The sequence below is a fragment of the Emys orbicularis genome, chromosome 8, assembly GCF_028017835.1.
Source record: "Emys orbicularis isolate rEmyOrb1 chromosome 8, rEmyOrb1.hap1, whole genome shotgun sequence".
NCBI lineage: Eukaryota > Metazoa > Chordata > Testudines > Emydidae > Emys > Emys orbicularis.
The window spans coordinates 102,511,261-102,529,625 of NC_088690.1; the positions used below are offsets into that span (position 1 = coordinate 102,511,261).

Genomic DNA, 18,365 nt, shown 5'->3' on the forward strand with positions numbered 1-18,365 from the left:
TTATAAAAAGCTTAAAATATAAACCCAGATAACATTTTAGTGGGTTTATTTTTAGCATATAAAAGCAAGCTGATAGTATGAACACTTTAAATACAGTGTTACACACCCATTTAGTTTTGACACCTGATAGCCCTGTTGTTCCAACCGGAATGTAACCAGTAGCAAAGTTTGCGTCAAGTGTGGCAAATTAAGAAAAAAAAATGCTATAAAACTATTCTATAAACACACATTCAATGGGAGGTAACTGAAGGATTCTGGCAGCATATGTTGTCTTTTGAATATGAATTAACACATTTACATTGCCCATGTGGTATCTATTCAGTTTTTTAAATATACATTAAATTTATCCTTAAAAGTGCAGCAACAATTACAACTCTAACAAACCTGTACTATTAGCTATTTAATGAAATGAACCACTGGCTGACAAAATCACCCCATCAATCTGCTAAGCTTCTTTTTTGAAAATTATGTTCTAAAGAGAGACTGAATTCTCCAAGAGGCAGGCCTAAAAGTCAGGTCTACCACTGATATTTTGGTCAACAGACATGCCTCAGAACGGTTGTCTGCTACTAAAGGAGGAACAGTGTAGAGTGAACGTTTTGAATTTGATGTGTTGTAAGTTCCTTTTGAGGTTTAAAAAAAAAAAGAAAAGAAAAACCACACTGAAGTAGAATGCTTTTAGACTTCACTCACTGTCTCCTACCTCCAGCATCTGCTGTGGCAGTGTCTGTAGCTGCTCTGAGATCACCACAAGCAGGAGTAGTCTTGGTGGTGAGAGCGACATCAATTTAACTTAAAAAACAAAAAAACAACAGGCTTAAGTCACATGCTTTACTGCATGCTGCAAGCTTCATGAAAAGGCAGTTAAATTAATTCCTCCGACTCTTGCCCAATTGATCAAGTGAATTATAGAGATGGCATACCTTCCTCTAAAGCATCAGCTGTTGACCACTTGCAGAGGACCAAATAAAGCAATTACTATGTGGAAGTGTTGACAGAGAGAGATGAGACTCAAAGCAGGTTTTTCATTTGCCCTTACTGCTAGTAATTCAGAGCTCTTGCACCAATTTGGCTCTGCTGAATCTTGATTCTCATTGAAGCATCTAACCCATATGCACAGGATCCATAAACCAATCTGAGCACGTGGTTTATTCCTGATTATTTAAATTCAGTGTACAACGTCAAGTTTATTAGCCCTAAAAACCTGAAACCATTACATTTAAGATTCATTTCAAGTTAATGCCAGAGGGAGAATGATTTTAGAAGCAAATGTGAAACTTCTAAGACTTGTAGGACAGGGAGGATTGTCTTGTAGGTAAGGAACTGCACTTGGATTTAGGAGATCCAGAGTCTATTTCCAGTTCTGCCTCATCCTATGAAACCATAGAAAAGTTATGTAATCTCTGTGCAACTCAAAGTCCTAATCTGTAAAATGGGGAAAATAACACTTCCCTACCCCACCAAGGCATTGTGAGGATAATTTAATTGCTTCTAAGGTCCTTGTGTACTCTAATGATGGGAGCAATAGAAAGACTATAAATGAAAATAAGCTGTGCTGATTTGGTGCAGCTGGACAGAGTGCACAAGCACAAGTTTGCTGATGAAGTCTAACAGTAAAGCACATGTCTCAACTTCATAATCAGCAAAAATGAGCAGTTCACCTCCAAAAAGGATTGAATTTGGAAGTTAAGATACATCTCATGTTTGTACAATGCAGGGAGGGGGAGGGATAGCTCAGTGGTTTGAGCACTGGCCTGCTAAACCCAGGGTTGTGAGTTCATTCCTTGAGGGGGCCATTTAGGGAACTGGGGTAAAAATCTGTCTGGAGATTGGTCCTGCTTTGAGCAGGGGGTTGGACTCGATGACCTCCTGAGGTCCTTCCAACCCTGATATTCTATGATAAACATGGAAGAAAACAAGTTCTCTGCCCAAAAGAGCTTACATTCTGACAAATACAACATGAACAAAAAGATAAGGTGCAAGAATGGGAGCAAACAGGAGTACAGCATTGAGGGTTCAATTAACACTCACTGAGGTCCATGAGAATCCCTTAGAAAGGCTATGCGCAAGATGAGGATTTTATAACAGACAAAACCAAAACGATGGATTAGAATGTCATCAAAATAAGGAAACTTTGATCTAGGTCTGGACCTGGTAGTTTGGGCCTATAGGTACTACCAAACTAGATCTTATTTTAGCCATTCATAAATCAGGAAAGCCATTTTTTTCTGATTGCTTGTATATTGTAGGAATTCTATTTATGCATTATTCATTCTCACTGCTGCTATTTTGAATTGTTCTATTAAACTTACCAGTAAGGTATTCGAGTACAGCAGCCATGTACACAGGGGCACCAACACCAATTCTGTACTTCGGGTGACCTTTCTTAATGTAACGTAGCATTCTTCCTACAGGGAATATGACTCCAGCCTTCGCTGAGCGGGAAGTCTTGGTTGACTTCTTCTTTCCACCCCTGCTGGACATTTTGTCTATATTGGGTCTAGAACAGCACACTGTAAACAAAGGAAAAGATAAGGTTACCAGTAAGGAATACAACACTTAATGCTTTCAGATAACTATTGTACTCTTTCCATGGATGCCAGAATAACTCATTTTTTCATCAGTGACAAAATCAACAGATTTTTGGACTGCTAAAATGTCATATGCTGAACTGTTTCAAATGCCAACTTCAAAGTAAGTTGTATCAAAGGTGCCTACAACATATCCACATAAGGTTTTACAAGTTGTTCTGTAGTGGATACTCCTTAAAAATGGTGAAGTTTACTTGCCATAACTTTGTTTATAATACAAAATGTGTGATCCAGAGATTGGCTGGTGAGAAATCAGACCTTTCAATATTTACATTCATCTAGAGCTTCCTCTCATCCTTGAAGATCCTAAAGGATTTTACCATAGATAAATATCACTGAATGCTGCCATCTCTGAGGTGGATCATGGCAGTCATAGTAAAAGAGGGCTTGAGAGTGAAGGGAGGGAAAATTTTGATCAAAGACACTGAGCAAACCTCTTCTCTGATGGAAAAAGCCATTGGCTAAATTTTCTAACTACAGTATATAATTGTGCTGCTAATGTGCAGGTGCAATTACCATGATTGTGTGTGCACAAAACTGGGTAACTGCCTGCACTAATGCCTATCCAGATTAAATTATTGTAAAGGCCAGATATACAAGCAACAGATGTCTAGGTATAAAGGGTCCTACCTCAGCACAGATCAGCAGTTCTCAAACTGTGGGTCACAACCCCGTTTTAATGGGGTCGCCAGGGCTGGCGTTAGACTTGCTGGGGCCCAGGCCTGAAGCCAAAGTCCAAGCCTCACCACCCAAAGGGCTTCATCCTTGGGTGGCAGGAGTCAGGCTTCGGCTTCAGCCCTGGGCGGCAGGGCTCGGGTTACAACTCCCCAGCCCAGGGCTGAAACCCTCAAGCTTTGGCCCCTCCCCAGGGCGGCAGGGCTTGGGCTTTGACCGCACCGTACGGGGCGGTGAGGCTCAGGCATCAGTCCCTCTTCCTGGGGTCACGTTGTAATTTTTGTTGTCAGAAGGGGGTCGCAGTGCAATGATGTTTGAGAAACGGTGGACTAGATAATCTCAAAGTCCCTTCCAGCCCTTCACTTGTATGATTCTATGTCCCTGCAGAAGAGCAGCACTCAGTTTTAAGTTCCCCAGAAGACCCATGCATAGTGAACTATAACTCCTGTAGTTTAGCTGTTTTGGAAGGACAGACGGATGACATGAACTCCTAGGAATCTAGCTATCTCCAAACTGATGCTCAGACCACTAAGACATCGACTCCAGGAATTTGATGAACTTCAATCTGATTACTTTCTTCCCCTAATATGACTAGTCTATTCACACATGACAGATGTCGGATAACTGTATTTTAGCTTACTGCGGTACAGAAACCTGCTGCTGATACTTCTGCCAAATTCCTTTTTACCTTTTGATATTTGCCAGAGTATAACTTTTAAACAGAAACAAGCAAAGCCTCATTGAGCCTGAGAGCTCCCAGGCTCCCAAACTATTTTTGGGGGGTTGGGCTAGTGGTTTGTAAAACCGGTTCATGATTCTCTTCTTTCCCCCCCTCCCGCCCGCTATATACTATATACATATAGTAATGAGATTTTTTTTTCTCAGAAAGGAGATTCAGTTTAAAAAAAATATTTTATTAGACAAAGGGAAACCAATGGTGTATTAGCAATAGAGCCCCTAGTCCTTCCATCTGCTGCCCCAAATCCAGTCTGGCACAAATGAGCACCCTTTAGACAGGTTTTTCAGTGCAATTTTTTTCTCTCCTTTTTTCACAGTTTGAGTTTATTTTTCACTCTGCCAATTCTCTGCTCCATTTTTCATTCTGTTCATCTACTGGATTATTTATTTCTGTGCAATCTCTTTACAGTGGAACACAAACCTAATAACATGTGTGTCAAACTTGTGAACACACAATGACTGAGTTCAAAATTAGGCAAAATAGGTTCACCCAACCATATTTTTAAATTCTGCAACTTTGGCTATATGACTTCTGATGTGTGCTGACATACCTTGCAGACTTTCACATCTCAACTAGTCACTGAGCTCCAGATTGCATCAGTCTCAAGTCAGGATTACTTCTTATGACTAAGACCTTATTTTAAACACCTAATGAGCATTCCCTTTCCCTCCCCCTTTCACAGAGGGCTCTATTACTCAACAATTCAATACCTGCATGAAAGACTGTGTGAAATCAATGAGTGTTTCATGCTGAAGGCAAACAAAATCTAGCTCTAGACTATTCACTTGGACACAGGTTATATTAGCGTTATGAAACTGACTTTGTTCAAAAACAAAGTCAGACAACCTTGAAGGGGAAAAAATATCAAACCACTTCTGCTAGCTCCCACCTAACGAAGCCAGTTGCCATAACAGCTCTTCAGTGAATATGACAGCAAAAGCTGGCCTTGTTGCTTTGGGGAAACTGCCCAAATTAGTTTACATCCCCTTTTAAAACATCAACTTCAAAATCGGATTTAAAACAGTACCATCTACTAAGTGCTGTCTCGTTGCATGCGCTTAGCAAAATGGTGTGGTTTCTTTGTCGGCTCCAAGTTGGAATTGTATAAACATTTTTCTACCTACTATAGCCCTATTATCAAATATTTTTTACAGTCAATAGTCTCAATTTGGGTTTCCATCAATTCTACAGATGCTAACTCCATCAAACTTTTAACAAAATATTATCCATGTTTTTACTAAACCAAAGCATTGGAAACGCAGGGGAGGAAGTTGAAAAAAAAGCTGTGTGGGTTTTGGTTTCTCTCATTTTCTAATTGAAAAGCAGAAGTAGAGAAATATAATTTTTCTTCCCCACAGGGGCCCTTTTGTGTGTGGAAGTAGGTGGTCTCCATTGCCAGCTGGCTAATTATGGTGTGTAAAAAAGATGGCCTTTATTGAAAGCAAGGAATAAACATAACAGACATACTCATAAACAAACTAGGGAAATGCTACCTAGATGGAGCTACTATAAGGTGGGTGCATAACTGGTTGGAAAACCATTCCCAGAGAGTCGTTATCAGTGGTTCACAGTCATGCTTGAAGGGCATAATGAGTGGGGTCCCGCAGGGATCAGTTCTGGGTCCAGTTCTGTTCAGTACCTTCATCAATGATTTGGATAATGGAATACAGAGTACACTTATAAAGTTTGCGGATGATACCAAGCTGGGAGAGGTTGCAAGTGCTTTGAAGGCCAGGATTATAATTCAAAATGATCTGGACAAACTGGAGAAATGGTCTGGAGTAAATAAGATGAAATTCAATAAGGACAAATGCAAAGTACTCCACTTAGGAAGGAACAATCAGTTGCACACATACAAAATGGGAAATGACTGGCTAGGAAGGAGTACTGCGGAAAGGGATCTGGGGGTCATAGTGGACCACAAGCTAAATATGAGTCAACAGTGTAACGCTGTTGCAAAAAAGCGAACATCATTCTGGGATGTATTAGCAGGAGTGTTGTAAGCAAGACACGAGAAGTAATTCTTCCTCTCTACTCCACGCTGATTAGGCCTTAACTGGAGTATTGTGTCCAGTCCTGGGTGCCACATTTCAGGAAGGATGTGGACAAATTGGAGAAAGTCCAGAGAAGAGCAACAAAAATGATTAAAAGTCTAGAAAACATGACCTATGAGGGAAGAGTGAAAAAACTGGGTTTGTTTAGTCCGGAAAAGAGAAGACTGAGAGGGGACATAACAGTTTTCAAGTATGTAAAAGGTTGTTACAAGGAAGAGGGAGAAAAATTGTTCTTCTGAACCTCTGAGGATAGGACAAGAAGCAATGGGCTTAAATTGGAGCAAGGGAGGTTTAGGCTGGACATTAGCAAAAACTTCCTAACTGTCAGGGTGGTTAAGCACTGGAATAAATTGCCTAGGGAGGTTGTGGAATCTCCATCATTGGAGATTTTTAAGAGCAGGTTAGACAAACACTTGTCAGGGATGGTCTAGATAATACTTAGTCCTGCCATGAGTGCAGGGGACTGGACTAGATGACCTCTCAAGGTCCTTTCCAGTCCTATGATTCTATGAATAAGAAATCCCAGAAGTATATGGCATGTTCTGAAGTACTTCTAATTCAATTAAAGCAACATTTATGCACGTGCTATTCTATGCTGGAATCTTCAGTAAATAGTTTTCAAACAAAGCTATTGGTGGAAAACAAAATACCAGCTATTTTATAAATACAGGTAAACTTTGCTGATTCACACAATTTAAAATATGCAAACATCTGACAGTCTCTCAGCAAGGATTTCTTAGCTGAGGCTGTAGTGAGGTGCCATACTACCAGGACTTCATTTTTCCAACTCTACAACAGAACATTTACTAGTGAAGTGAACATTTAATAATGAAGCATGGTCATAAATGAAAACTGAACATTAACTGTCATGGTAAGTGAAAAAATGCATCTTGTGATGCATTATCCTTGCTTCTAAATGGTGATTATTTAGAGGCAAATCTAGGCTCCTCCACAGCTATATAGAGGACCCCTGTGAAGCAGAACTTCCCAGTTCTGCAAAAATGCTGGGGCTGAATAAATTCTCCTTTCCACTCACCCTCCAATTGGCAGGGGTATATGAATGTTCCATGGAGTCTACTTCACCCATTGGGCTGAAGTTTATTCTGCCAATCTACTCCACAACAGTTTACGAGGAGCGGCTCCAAGGGCTTTATCTCTTTAGTGCCCAGTCTGGCTTAGCAGGTTAAGGTTTCCCTCTTGTTCATCAATTTGAAAAACTCCAACCTGCAATGGACCTTTTAGTCATTAGTGAAATTTAGAGTGGCATTACTTATGGTTTGAAGTATGCTATACCTCTCTAAAGGCTGGCATATGGGAGATTTTTATACTTGGCCAAACAGTTAATTTCAAACACTATTTTCTGACCTCTAGAAACTTTTGAAAAATATACAATCCAAATGGTTGTGTCTGTATATTTGTTCCTATAGCTCTGACACCCAGAGAATGGGCAGAAGAATTTGAGTAGGACCTCTGTGCATGTCTCACCCCTACCACATGGAACAGGATAGGTCAGTGAGCAGCAATGAGGTATTGGACAGGGGAGCACATCTTCCCAGCAGCCCCCTGGAGTTTCTTAGGAAAACCCAACACCACTTCAGGTTATATTTTGTGTCCTGTCTGAGCTGAGAAACTCCCCCATGTAGGAGATGTTGGGACAGTTGTGCCCATGGAAACCCTGGTAGCTTGGCTCCCATTCTCTGGCAATGTGGCTTCACTGAAATAGATGCCAGAGTTCCCAGAAAGCCTCTCTGCAGGTGGCTCCGATCTCTGGATTTATGCAATCTGGCAACTTACTCCATGGGGCAGTCTCTCCTTCGGAATGGTTGGAGGGGAATCTGAAAGAGTCTCAATTTTCCTTCCCTTAGTGCCCCTGTGGATTTTACTGGGAGTGGGGGAATGGGGGTTGATCTAGCCCTGAGTGGTTAACACTTGGAGCCCAATTCATAAGAGTAAAGTGTGTAGCAAAACAGAATTTTTCTGACGTTTTGACTGAATTGGCGTTACATACAGCGTATCTGATTTTTAAAAATACAAACTGAAGACCTACACGGACTGTCGTGGTAGAGAGCCGCGAAGTATAGTACAATGGGACCACATGGCATTACACTCTTATTTCTACCACCAAGAAAATGACTCAACTCATGAGAGATGGAGATGTGAGTTATGAAAGTAGTTCCTTCATATGTGGAAACAGATTGTACCTATGTCATTGTGGATATAGAGAGTCTATTTGAGTGATGCTAAGGTTGTAGTTAACGATTGATGACAACTGGCAGTAAGTTATCAATTCAACTTCCATTATCGGGCTTGAGCAAAGGCAGCAGGAAAGAGCCTGGCTGGTGCTTTCCAACCCATCTTGTAGTTCTTGCTCAGTGGAATAATCTTCCCATTAATGTACTATATTCAAGGCTTCTGTGCTAGTAGTAAGCACCTTCAAGATGCAATGTGTACAACAAGACTGAGTCTAGGATTGTCACCCTGAAGCCTAAAATGTCTGAGTCAGTGTGAAGTGATGAAAACGGCTACAAGCATGGTTGAGAGCTCTCTTTGTTCAGTATATCACCAAGTTCGATCATCACTGGGATCTGTGGTCTGTTACCATTCAATTTTTAAATTCTCATCCATTTTAACTTTGATGTAAACCTGTGCAAGATGAGTATCTGGGCCATGCCAAGAGTGCTAGACCATTGTGATATCAGAGATAACTCAACCAACCACCACCATTACTCTACAGCTAGTCTGCATGCAACAGTTTCATTGGCTGTATGAGGGAGAATGCACAGATGGTGGATTACTTGACCCAACTGCCACATCCATGTGACAGCATGGGATCTTAGCTACTAGTGATATAGCTACTAGTGATATATACACAATGGGTAGTATTTTTTCCATGCTACGCTTGCTTTAACACTACTTCTGCATGAACACAAGTAGCTCCTGATAACATTAATGGTAACCATGGACCTACACTGAGAATCAAAAAATAAGTGTACAGTGAGGTGATCAGACAACCACTGATTACCTAATCAGAAAAATATAGTGCAAGCCAGAGAGGAAGAGTTTATTTGTTTTATGGATACATGGAATTACTCAATTTGTAAATGCAAAAAAGTTTTAGGGAATTCCTAGTTAAAGCTCTAATACCCTCCTTTATTCTGGCATCTGCTTAACATAAAAGGAATAAAAATAAGAAAGTTTTAAAAGATCCCTTCCATTCTAACTATGGATTTGTGCTAATCAGGTTGTATAGCTTGTACATGATTGGAAGAGGCTGGAGGGCGGGAGGCAGAGGACGGATTTAACTTGCAATGGCCAAAATAAACATACTTATTGAAAATACAGATGTAAAGAGAATGACCGTAGGTCTGATGCTGAAGAAAATTCTATTTTACTTTACATGGTGCTCACAAACAGTTTGACTGTAAAACTACAATCTCTGAAATGCTGCCAACTTTCATGAAACCTATAGCAGTTTGCTGAGTCACTGCTAGTCAGTGGTCACACAAGGTAAAGCTAACCAAAAGGAACTTCATAGTGCACTCAACAGTTGTTACAAGATTTGAAAAAAAAATTCAGAGAATACATGTAATAGGCTCATTCCTCTTCTTTCTCCACTGCATTTCCATTGCAATATTTGGCAAACTTCCCCAAATGTGTAGGGAATACAACTCTCTATTCTGACTGTGACACACTGACATAGAGCAAAAGTATGTGATTTATATTACAGATACTTCTGGATCAAGGATAAAGACAGACTAGAAGAGTTAGATCCCTAATAATGTACCAGACAGTGGTTCAGCCATGAATTTTCTTAAAGCTTAATGTTTACACCAATAACCATCAAAGGCAATAGTGAGACTTCCATTGACTTCAGTGGATCAAGCTCTTAAAGGAGGATTCCATCACCCCATCAAAATAACTAATAAGAAAGAAAAGAACAACACAAGCGATGGCCTTTACTCTTCTCTGACCTACACCAGTGTGAATCAGCTTTAAGTTCACTGAGGTCAATAGGCTCAATGCTCAGCTGTACCTATGCAAGTCAGGATAATTCAGCTCTACTTCTTTAATTCCTGCTTGAAACGGTCTAGGATATTCTTGGTTGAATTCAACACTGCATGTGAAGAATGTATACATTGCCATCAAAGGCACACTTTTAATACACACTCTAGATGCACACTGATGTCTTCCTTGTTTGAAAGCTTAAGCTTCATACAAATCATATTACACATTGCGCATCTTCGTAAAAAGGTACATAACAACAACAGGTGGCTGTCATACCCTGCATTTGACATTAGTTTAGCCAATACTAACTTAATGTCTGGTAAGAGGGTCAAGCTGATAACTTGCTATTAATAGTCATCAGGGCCGGCCCACAACATTTTGGCACCTGAGGCGGGGAGCTCAAATGACGCCCCCATGCCCCTTCGCTTGGGCCAAAACTCTGAAAGGTTTCAATTCTGCCTTCTTCCTGTTCTACTCCTCTCATGGTACTGCTCTGCTACCTACCCCAATAAAGGAGAACTAACAACTTTAAATGCCTTGTTCAAAAATTTTAAGTAACACTTACATTTGCTGTTCAGGTGTTTGAAAGTTAACTTTTCTTGTCTGCATAGTAAACACTGGCATTTTTATCTGTTTGAATAATCAAAGTGGTACTTTCTGTGTCTTCTTGGTTGCAAAGATTTGAACTGCTTCCTGCTGAAGGTCCACAGTCTGGGCCAGCTCATGCTCTATTGAGATGGTTGCAAGGCCGACCAGCCTCTCCTGTGTCATTGTGGAGCACAGATGTGTTTTTATTAATTTCAGCTTGGAGAAGCTGCATTCTCCACTGGCAACTGTTACAGGAAGTGTTAGAAGTATGCACAGAGCAACAAAAGCATTTAGAAAGAGGGTGGTCAACTTATTTGTGCACGTATATTCCAGAACAGCCTTTGGAGTTGATCCTGCTGAAATGTATCTTGAAAGGGCTTTCAGTTCATCACCTAAATCACTCGCATCAATATCGTGCATGTTATCATGTGTCAACTGTCTCTAGTGCCCTGCATTTCTGGTGTAGGTCTTCTTCAGGTATAGTGAGGAGTTTTGGAATATCATACAACATCCTAAATATACTGCTGTGTTCCTTGAGCTGCATGAAACGTTCTTCAGCTGACTGTATTGTACAATCTAGCACCTGGTTAAAGAATTCAACTTTGAATTGTTGTTTGGGGTCTCTTATGGGATTTTCCCATGCCTCGTAATCAAAATGTCTTCTTCTTCGGTGACTCTTGTATTCTTGAATGGGTGGGAAAATAGCTTCAGTGTGAAGTTCCTCTGCCAACTTCTGTGCAGTCTTCAGAACGTTATGAAATCCCTCATCTGACTGGTAAGACTGCAGGTATGACTTTGCTTTGTCCAGTTGTTCCATTGCTCCAGATATATTAAGGTCAACACCTTGAAGTCTCTTGCTTACAACATTTATGTCAAACAATATGTCATGCCACAACACTAAGCCACACAAAAATTTGAAGTTATGTATGTTTCTGGTGATTCCATTTCCCTCTGCCACTGTTCTCCCATAAACAGATCCTGTCATAGCATTATCCTCCATAATGGCAACTATGGCATCATCTATCTTCCCAATTTGGTGTTTGATAGGCTTTATCGCCTCCACTCGACTTTCCCATTGTGTGGCACTCAGTGGTTTCAGTGTCAGAGAGGATGGTCCCAGATGTTGCTTCAAAATTTGCCATCGATGAGTTGATGCAGAGAAAAATACATAGATGCTTTGAATTACATTAAAAAATTCAGCAGCATCACTAGAAGCTGATGCTGCATCACTGACCACCAAGTTCAATGAATGAGAACTGCATGGGGCAAAAAAAGCTCGAGGGTTTAACTCTCGGATCCGTGTCTGCACTCCTCTGTTCTTTCCTCTCATGTTGGCACCATTATCGTACCCCTGGCCTCTCATGTCAGCTATCGCAATTCCTGTATCTTCCAGCTTTTTAAGAATCACATTTGTCATACCAGCTCCTGTAGTATCATCAATGTCAATAAATTCTAGAAAATGTTCTCCGACAGTCTTCTGTTTTACTTTTGTTGCCAGTAACTGTATGAGCTCATTTTGAATTGTTTTGCCAAGGTAGTGGTGTGTGTACATTTCTTGGGTGGTGACTCTTCTTAGATGCTCCTGGAGTATAGCATCAAACTCAGCCATCAGCGCCACAATTTTAAGGACGTTTCCATGGTTTGGCACATGCAGCTGATATGAAGTGCCACGCAGTGCTAGGTTTTGGGTAGCAAGCATTCTCACTATGGCAATGAGCCTTTTCAGAACATTTTGCCAGTAAAGAGACTGTGATGCAATCTTATCTTGATGCTGATCATCTATGGTGGCCTTTAACCTTAGTCTCATCTCAAGCTCTTTCCACCTATGGAATGCTCTCTGGTGATTTGCTGCCTTCTCATGGCATGCCAGATTTCTAGCCAGATTTTTCCAGTCCTTTGTTCCTGTAGAACCCAATGTGGCTGGAACATTAGACTGGAAGAGTTTGCAACAAAAACAGTATGCAGCATTCTGGGTTTTTGAGTACATAAGCCATGGCCTCTCCACTTTGTCACCATTGGGGATTTCACGCCAGTAATGTGTTGGATGGAAACTTCTATTTTCATTGTCTTTGGGGAACATGAAGTTTTTCACTTGCTGTGGCCCATGCAGTACAAGGAAGTCCCTCAAGCTACTGCTCAAGTGGGTCCACAGTCCTGGATCATCCAGACTTAAGGAACTAAACTCAGCAGCAGCTGTTTCTTGCGCCGCCACCACACTCTTCTCTGATCTACACTTTTCTTCGGGAATGTGCATGGTTACTTCCATTTGAGATGGAGATATGGATGCTGCAGTAGCTGCCAGGTCACCTTCACTCTGACTAACTGGAAGATCAGGCATTTCCTCACCACTCACATCCTCACCTTTTCTCCTGCCTGCCTGTTATGTCTCTTGTGCCCTCCTTCCTCCAGCACAGCACTCCACCATCTCTGAGCATCTAGAGCAGAGAGAATACATATGCACCAGCAGCAGACACAATTTTCTACACTCTGGGTCCTGGTGGCACCCCCCCCAGTCTGGCACCTGAGGCAGCCGCCTCAGTTCGCCTCATGATAAGGCCAGCCCTGATAGTCATCAAGTGCTGACTCTTAAGTGACTATTTTAGTCAAGCCAGTAGCATTCATACTAATCAGGTCAGAGACAGTAACTAGTATGATTAGATGCTTACATCCACATGTTAATTGCATTCACCAAACAAAGATGACAGATTTCATTAGCTCTTATATAAGCATATCAAGGGGAATGTTTATCACAGGATAATGTTCTCCTGCAACTGGATACATATCAAGATGAAGCAGGGGCATTTGCCTTCCCCACCTTCCTTCTCTCACCATCAAGGCAAAAGAGAGATGTTTGTTTTTTTGCTCCAGCAGAGATTAATTCTGTTGCAATACTATTCATTTTCTTTCCATCATCCCAAATGAGTAACAATGTACATGCTGTCATTTCATCTGATGTACCATATATTGCTCACTGTACTACTCTTGAAAAGCTGCATTCTGATAATCTTTGATAGCAGATTTGCTCTGTGCTTCAGCTAATCAGAAGCTAGTTAGGAATACTTTATAAAACACAGTGTCTAAAAGCATGAATAAAATGGTCTCTAATATGTGAGCCTAGTACAATAGGATTCTTGGTCCCTAACTAAGACTTCTAGGACCTACAGTAATACAAATAATAAATAGGGTTATATCAGCAAGTAAGCAAGCAATGGTTTGATATAACAATGTGATTTCACATGAAACTAAGTGCTCTAGTGAGGCAGTAACTTTTTTATTTTTGGCCTATGAAGAGGCAGCAATCAGGATGGAAGAATCAAGTGATAAGAATGGGCACAAACCCCATACACTACTACTACTACATTAATTTCTAATCTAAAAACATTACACCAAAATATACAGTTCAAAATTGATTTATCTATAGAAGAACTCTATCAAGACAAATTCTCCTCAACTACAGTGCTCCATGGTTGTCCATTTTATTGAGGTTCCATAACAAATGAAAGTGTAAGTATTTCTAACAAAGGTAACTTACTTTTTTTTTTTTTACGCTAATGGTCATTTTATTTCCACTAAGTTTGTGTGCAAGAATGAAAATAGTTACACAATTTTAGCATATTGACAAAAGGGCTTTTTACAGAGCTGCAAGATATTTAGGCAACTGCTCCCTTTTTAATAAATAAATAAGGCTTTGTGAATGGCATTAACAGCCTGCTATGATTCCTAGCTGGGCATTTCTTGCTGCAAATAATTAGACTAATGTAAATATACTGTTGTCTCTGTTGACCACTCTTGGAAGTGCTGACACTGGGGAAAAAAGAAGCCTCTTGGAAGAGAAATGCTGTATGTACATGAGCAGGCATAAAATTAAGACAGAGAGGACTTTAAATCATTGAACCAATTAAGAACTGGGGATATATGTCCAGAAAGACAATGTGTTTCAGGTAAAGAATTTTTCTGAAACTCCTTCACCACAACCACTGTGTTGGAAGCAGGCAAAAATGCAATAAACAGTTGATGTGGATGTCTCTCAGCCAAAATCCTGAGGTAGAATAAGTTTTAAAATAGACACGAATACTGCCTGGCCCTGTGCACAAATGGAGGAGAGGGTACAAGGACCTGCCCCTGAGTAGATGCCAGGCACAATGTGATCCTCACACTTAACTCCTTTGACTGTTAAGAACTACATATATAAGGCGAATGCTGGCGTTAGTCTCACCAGTGTGGGCTGGGAAGGGAGAAGGAGATGGAACCATGGACCATCCCTCCCTCCTATTCTACCCCAGCAACATCCAGTAGGGATGGTCGGGTAAAGAGGAGGAGGAGCTATGCTCCCATTCCCCAGCTTAGACCTCTGGAAAGCACTGTGCCTGCTTTCAAGCATAATGCTGCCCAGATTTCTGACTGGGCCAGTGCCTCTCTTCTCAACAGAAGCTCTTAAAATTCTGAGGCCTTCTTCTCCTTTCCTCCCAGAGCAGGGGGACTGACTGGGGCCTTTAAATGGTAGGGTGAACTATACATCACCTTTTCCTTATTGTGTGAGAGGGAAATTTCGATCCAAACTACTGTTCTGGAGTGTTAATATTCCAACTGTCCAGCAGCGAAAGGGTCTTTTTAAGGAGCAACCTGTTATTCAGTGGAATTTGCCCTGCAGCACCAATAGAATTTTATTTTCACTTTATATAAATGTTTGAATGTTTGATTTCTAAACACTGATGTTTGTAGCAGTTATAATTTTGCTAACACTAAGCAAAAATCAGGAACACCTGAGAGTACCTTTCAGTGTTTATGTCAGTTGGTCAAGTTCTCCTCTGTTACACCACTGTAAAGCTGGAGCAGAATTTGGTTTGGTGTGTATAGTTTGCATTCAACTCAACGGACAAAAGCATATTTTATTTAAAATGAAGTTTTCACTTAGGAGTTCAAGTGGCCTAAAAGGTTTCACTTTTTTTACATTGTTTTTGCCATGTTATATCATAACAACAAAGTGCCCTGGAATTAAAATTTGGCCCTAAAATATTTAAAGGTAATTCCTTCAACTGCTTAAAAAATCAAAATAAAAACACCAACAGTCTAGGGAAATTGTCCTGTAATTGACTACATATGCTGTCTAATGTCTACTCAGTATAAATTCTCCCAGTAACCAACAAGCATTTAAAATAACATAAATGGGCTTGTCAGAGAAATTGTAATTGCTGTGTTTATGCCTAAATCTCTTATTTCCATTCTGTGCATAAGAACCCAGTTGTTGATTCTCTAATTACCGACTAACTTGCTATTTGGCTCATTTATTTCTATCAAACCTTTAGGAATGCGGGAGGTGCCTCAGCTGTAAAGTTCCTTACACACCTGTTGCTACATGACAGCCATACTATAATCTTAGGAAAAATTGCTACACTCATTCTAATGGTCAAAATATGAAATCATAAGGTGCTACCATTCAAACATAACTCAAAAAAATGGAGTCACTTCAGATTTACACCAGTTTAACTCAACAAAATCTGGCCCCAAATCTCTGCTACAACTATACATGGGGGAATTCTAAAAGTTACTTTTAAAGACTGCATTGCAAACAAAAAGACGACTGTGAGATTAAATACACAGAATTTGTGTGCATTTGTTCCTCCTATTTTCTTCTTCACACACATGCATGCATAGCATTCAGTTTTCCAGTTAAATCCATGTACATTGTCTTATGCCTTATTCCCGAGACTGAGAAACCTGTATTCACCTGCAGCATGCAATACAGAACATGGTTAGGGTGCAGCCCATGTGAGAAACACCCACACCCAGGCGCACAGTGCATGGATTGTGAGGTGTTTGCCGGGAAGATCTGCACAGGCTTTAAAAGAAGTGACAGTCCTAAAATAATGTGTGCAGTATCCATTCCTTGTACAATATTTACTTCTTCCACTTCGAGGTTCCTCTATCTTTTTAAAATGTCAGCTAGTTCTTTTTAGGCGACACCCTTCCCATTTTGCGATCATAAACAACTTTGTGCCATTGTCTCCTCGGGCTGAAGTGAAATGTACCAAAAATGTCTTCCCACTGTTCTTCTGCCATTCTTTTTGGCAGTCGCTGCACATTAATCTTCTCCTGTCCAATGACCCGGTGGGAAGGAGAAGGAGGAAACTGGGGGAAGAGCTTGTTTCAACATATACACATTCATTGAAATCACTGTGCAACATACTATAATTCCGGGTGTTAACTGGACTCCTTCCAACCTTCCTCCCATCCCCCTGCTTGGGAGCCAATCCCACTGCCACCACCCTGGGGAGAACGGGGTGGATTTCCTGGTTTTAGGAAAGGCAGCCCAGGAAGAAGGGCGTGTTGGCTTTAGCCAGGAACCCCTCCATTGACTCCCAGGACGGGGTCCAAGAAGCTCTTTGCTCTTCCCCTGAGCGCCAGCTGCCAACGGGCTCAGGGACTCCCCCGCTCTGAGCCGCCAGGAGCTGAACCCGAGAGCGCGGGGCAGATCCCCGCTGCCCAGGTGCGGGGCGAGCCCGTCCGGCGGCGGCAATTGGGGCAAAACGGGAACGTTACAGAGCAACCGCCCCCCGCCCCCGGGCCAGGTAACCGGCCGGAGCCTGGGAGCGAACCCGCCCGGGACTTACAGGGCAGCTCCCCGCCGCAGCGATATGTCTCCGGTCCCTGGGTCCGCCCCGCTCCCTGGGCTCAGCCCGACGCCGTGTGAACTGGAACAAGTCGACCCCAGAGCGCCGGGGTGGATTCCCACAATGCACCGCGAGCGCCTCGTCACATCCCCTCCCCCGCCTGTGCCAGGCCGGGCAGGCTGGTCTGGTGCTGCTGCCGCCGCCTACTGCCCGCTGCCCACAGTGTGCGGAGCCGCCGCCCCTCCCTATTCGCTGCCGGGCCGCGGCCCCCCCTTTCGCGGCTTCTCCTGCCTCCCCTGCTGCTCCCCCCACCCTGTGCACAGAGCCCCCCGCCCCTCCCCCAGTGCACAGAGCCCCCCGCTTCTCTCCCCCACCCTGTGCACAGAGCCCCCCGCCCCTTCCCCAGTGCGCAGAGCCCCCCGCTTCTCCCCCCACCCTGTGCACAGAGCCCCCGCCCCTTCCCCAGTGCGCAGAGCCCCCCGCTTCTCCCCCCACCCTGTGCACAGAGCCCCCCGCCCGCTCCCCCAGTGCACAGAGCCCCCCGCTTCTCCCCCTACCCTGTGCACAGAGCCCCCGCCCGCTCCCCCAGTGCGCAGAGCCCCCCGCTTCTCCCCCCACCCTGTGCACAGAGCCCCCCGCCCCTTCCCCAGTGCGCAGAGCCCCCCGCTTCTCCCCCCACCCTGTGCACAGAGCCCCCGCCCGCTCCCCAGTGCGCAGAGCCCCCCGCTTCTCCCCCCACCCTGTGCACAGAGCCCCCCGCCCCTCCCCCAGTGCACAGAGCCCCCCGCTTCTCTCCCCCACCCTGTGCACAGAGCCCCCCGCCCCTTCCCCAGTGCGCAGAGCCCCCCGCTTCTCCCCCCACCCTGTGCACAGAGCCCCCGCCCCTTCCCCAGTGCGCAGAGCCCCCCGCTTCTCCCCCCACCCTGTGCACAGAGCCCCCCGCCCGCTCCCCCAGTGCACAGAGCCCCCCGCTTCTCCCCCTACCCTGTGCACAGAGCCCCCGCCCGCTCCCCCAGTGCGCAGAGCCCCCCGCTTCTCCCCCCACCCTGTGCACAGAGCCCCCCGCCCCTTCCCCAGTGCGCAGAGCCCCCCGCTTCTCCCC

At 43.2% G+C, this 18,365-nt stretch overlaps 1 protein-coding gene across 4 annotated transcripts in view; it reads right to left on the minus strand.

Annotated features, from left to right (window-relative positions):
• The window catches only part of LOC135883017 (core histone macro-H2A.1), a 72,770-nt gene extending 55,393 nt beyond the window's left edge, over nucleotides 1-17,377 (minus strand). For all 4 annotated transcript variants that reach the window (XM_065410052.1, XM_065410050.1, XM_065410051.1 and 1 more), the window contains exons 1-2: nucleotides 17,264-17,377; nucleotides 2,313-2,513 (exon numbers count right to left, since the gene is read on the minus strand). In XM_065410052.1, coding sequence (XP_065266124.1) covers nucleotides 2,313-2,484 — 172 coding nt within the window. In that variant the 5' untranslated portion in view covers nucleotides 2,485-2,513; nucleotides 17,264-17,377. The remainder of the gene's footprint in view (nucleotides 1-2,312; nucleotides 2,514-17,263) is intronic.
• Between the last annotated feature and the right edge of the window lie 988 nt (nucleotides 17,378-18,365).